The sequence below is a fragment of the Carlito syrichta genome, unplaced genomic scaffold (genome assembly GCF_000164805.1).
Source record: "Carlito syrichta isolate Samal-C Ts95f unplaced genomic scaffold, Tarsius_syrichta-2.0.1 Scaffold302289, whole genome shotgun sequence".
NCBI classification, from domain to species: Eukaryota; Metazoa; Chordata; class Mammalia; order Primates; family Tarsiidae; genus Carlito; species Carlito syrichta.
In genome coordinates this window covers 9,723-13,351 of record NW_007246385.1, presented here as the reverse complement: position 1 = coordinate 13,351, position 3,629 = coordinate 9,723, and the positions used below count along the sequence as shown (strand labels likewise).

General features: G+C 42.4%; 1 gene segment (V, D, J or C); it reads left to right on the top strand.

Moving 5' to 3' along the window:
• Nucleotides 1-2,408: 2,408 nt before the first annotated feature.
• Nucleotides 2,409-2,819, top strand: LOC110595481. The segment is given in 2 exon segments: nt 2,409-2,454; nt 2,557-2,819. Coding segments are annotated over 2 exon segments (309 nt in total).
• Nucleotides 2,820-3,629: the final 810 nt, after the last annotated feature.

Genomic DNA, 3,629 nt, shown 5'->3' with positions numbered 1-3,629 from the left:
AAATCAGCCGGGCGTTGTAGCACATGCCTGTAATTCCGGCTACTCGGAAGGCTGAAGCGGAAGGATCACTGGAGCCCAGCAGGTCGAGGCTGTGGTGGCCGGGAGCGGCCACTGCACTCCAGTCTGGGCGACAGAGTGAGACTCCAACTCAAAAAAAAAAAAATATGTGTCCAAATGTCTAAATATATAAAATATTACACTTAAAAAATCTCCTTTTCACACTCCTATATATTTATGCTATTCCAACTCATTCTCACAAATAAAAAACATACAGTACTTACTGATTGCTATTGACTGAATTTTGATCACCAAAACTTTATGTTGACACCCTAAATCCCAATGTGACTGAATTTGGAGATGGAGTCTTACAGACTAAATTAGGTCATATGTCCTTATCAAAAGAGGATATTAGGACACAGACAACACAGAATGTAAAAAGAGCAGGTGAGGACACAGTGAGAAGATGATCATCTACAAGCCAGGAGAAACTAAACTCTTGACCTTGATCTTGGTCTTCCAACCTCAATATCTGTTTGAAAATATATTTCTGTGTTTAAGTCACACAGCCTGTAGTATTTGCTTATGACAGTCTTAGCAAACCAATACACAGGTTTGTCATATTATTACTACTGCTATTAATATTATCATCATCATCATCATCATCATCATCATCATCATCATTATTGCCTACGTAAGCTCCAGCTGGAAGTTCTCTTTTGGCAGAAATGGGTTGTATCAGGATTGCCAGTGACCTGTTTTCTGTAGCAGAATCACATGGCTTCCCATTGTCTGAACCCAGCGCCTATTCCCACCTTATCCCAACCTACCAGAGTTGCCTTTCCTTCCTGTCCTCTCCTTCTGGTCAAGTTCATGCCATTGCCTTACACAAACAACACATAATCACAATTCAGGGTGACAGATGTTGGGAGGAAGCAGGAAGCCGCTCCGGCTGTCAAGGCCTGAGCATTGCTGAGGGGACATGTCCTCCACCCAACGAGGGCAGTGTGTTCCTTACTCCAAGATCCTGAGGAATTGTCCCCACAGGTCTGTGTGGACCCTGTTCCTGCTCAGAAATCTTAGATCTGCCCAAGAGGCTTCTTCTTCCATCTTCATTACCTCAGATGATGATGCTCACACTCACTTCCAGTCTTCCACATGACAGTCACACTCTGAACCCTGAGGACTTTCCTTCTGAGCCAGGACATACATCCCACATCTATCACTGTAGCTTTGGGAAGCTAGGCAATGCTATAGCAGTCAGTGAAATATTTCTGATGTCCACCAGTGTCCCTGTACCACTTCCTGTTTAATCTTCCTGGGGTCTCAAGCCTGAACTGACTCAGACTAGAGAACAGACTGAGAGGTCTGTTCAGCACAGAGCAGCCTTGCTGGGACTGTGATGCCATCAGTTGGACAAGGGCTGGAGAGATACAGTCTGGGTCATCCTAAAGGACTAGGTCTTAGCTGAACAAGACATATCTTCACTAGACCCACTGATAAGACAATGGGACTGGGAAAAAAAAGACAAATTCTAGTCAATGTGCCAACAGCTACCTTGATGTTCCATTGTTCTTTCCTTATTTATATTCCCTCATACCAACTTTTGTTTGTACAAAAATGATATAACCACATTACAGAAATGTGAAGAAAAATAAGATGTCAGAATAAAAAGAAAATACATTGAAAATAAAAATGGTAAAATTTTTTCAATCTAATGCAATTAAGTTCATCACAGTGCCTTGAGTATAAATATCCTCATTAATGAAGGAAATCGCAAATTTGGTAATAACACCGAAAAGAAAAAAACAGCAAAATACTTCTAACAACTTTCTTACTCCTCCAACCACTCCCTTCACAAGTCATTTCTACCAGGACATCTGTGGTTGAACGTATTGCTGCTACAAATAATTCTATTTTTCATGAATATAGCAGATAGCCGCAAAACTTCTTCAATGTATTAGCAAATAACATCCATGTTATATCAAAAAATATTCACTTTGAACACCAGGGAGACTTTGGACTGAGGTTAAGATTATTTTTGCAATCTCTGTGTAATGATAAAAATATAATTTGAGGGAACAGATATGAAGTGGGGTTGAGCCATAGTCAGACACTAAGAAATGTAGGACTGAGGTCACTAGTGGCTTGTAGGGTATTGAGTGGGTTTCTATCCCTCTGTTTCTCAGTCCCCATTTAGTCATGTGTCTGTGGGAGGACCAGACATCTGCCTCTCTCAAGGTCTTTCCCAGGGACAGCAGGGTGAACACTGGGGCAGAAAGAGAGAGGAAGCTGATTTACATGAAGAACCTTCTCCTCCTGCTGGGTCTGAGGAGGGATGAAAAGGCCCCCCAAAAACCAAATTCTGGCTGATGAGCCTGAGACACTGAGCCCTTGTGAGTGTCCCCACTATGGCCTGGACAACACTTCTTCTCAATTTCCTTGCTTACAGCTCAGGTCAGGAGAAAAAAGTTTGTGTCTGTGGGGATCTGTACAATGCAGAAGACAGGGAAACCCTCATCTTCCTAATCAAAACTTTGTCTTTCCTATTGCTTTAAGGAGTGCATTCTCAGACTGTGGTGACCCAGGAGCCATCACTCTCTGTGTCTCCAGAAGAGACAGTCACATTCACCTGTGACCTGAACTCTGGGTCTGGTTCTGTGAGTCACTATCCCAGCCAGTATCAGCAAACACCAGGACAAGCTCCACACGTACTTATCTACAGAACAAACAACTGCCCCTCCAGGGTCCCTGATCGCTTCACAGACTCCATCCTTGGAAACAAGTCAGTCCTCACCATCACAAGGGCTCAGACCGGATGAATCTGATTATTACTGTATGGTGTACATGGGTAGTGGCATTTACACAGTGAGTTAAACCCATGAGGAAGTGCAACAAAATGTTCTTCTTCTTCTCAGAATGCCTGAGTCTTCAACAGCAAAAGAGAGACAATGAGATGGAGACAAAGGTAGGCACTACAGTGGGGAAGGAATCTCCATGGCTTTATTCTCCTGTCCAGTGGTTTACTGCCAGGTGCCTTATACAGTCTTTCCCAGAACGTTTCTCTCTCTCCAGTGTGACTCCTCCATGACTGGGCTTCTCCACTCTGCCGAGAGTCATGAGGGGAGGAGACTCTGCTACAAAATATATAACACACCAGTGAGACTCATTACTACCAGGAAGACTGCTTTTAAAAGAAGCATTCACTGCTGTATCCTTCATTAGTCTGACTATGGAGACCAAGTATTTTGTTTAATATTGAAATGATATCATTACTTGGGAGATGGTTAAAAATGCAATTTGCTCAGATGCCATACTAAACCAGAGATTGCTTCAGTACCCAAAACTCTGTTCCAGCAAGTTCTCCCAGAGAGTTTTGTGAATATTAATGTTTGAAAGATAACTCTACTCTTATTATTATGAAATTATTTTGAGAATTCCTGCTTAAAATGCAGTCAGGGTAATATTCTCTGACTCAGTCACTCATAATTTTCTATTCAAAATTCAAGAAAACACAGAAACAATATTTTAGATGAAGATTCACTCCATCATCCAGGTTGGAATGCAGTGGCACACTCATGGGATCAACCTGCTTGACTCAGGCAGTACTTCTGCCTCAGCCTTCCAACTAG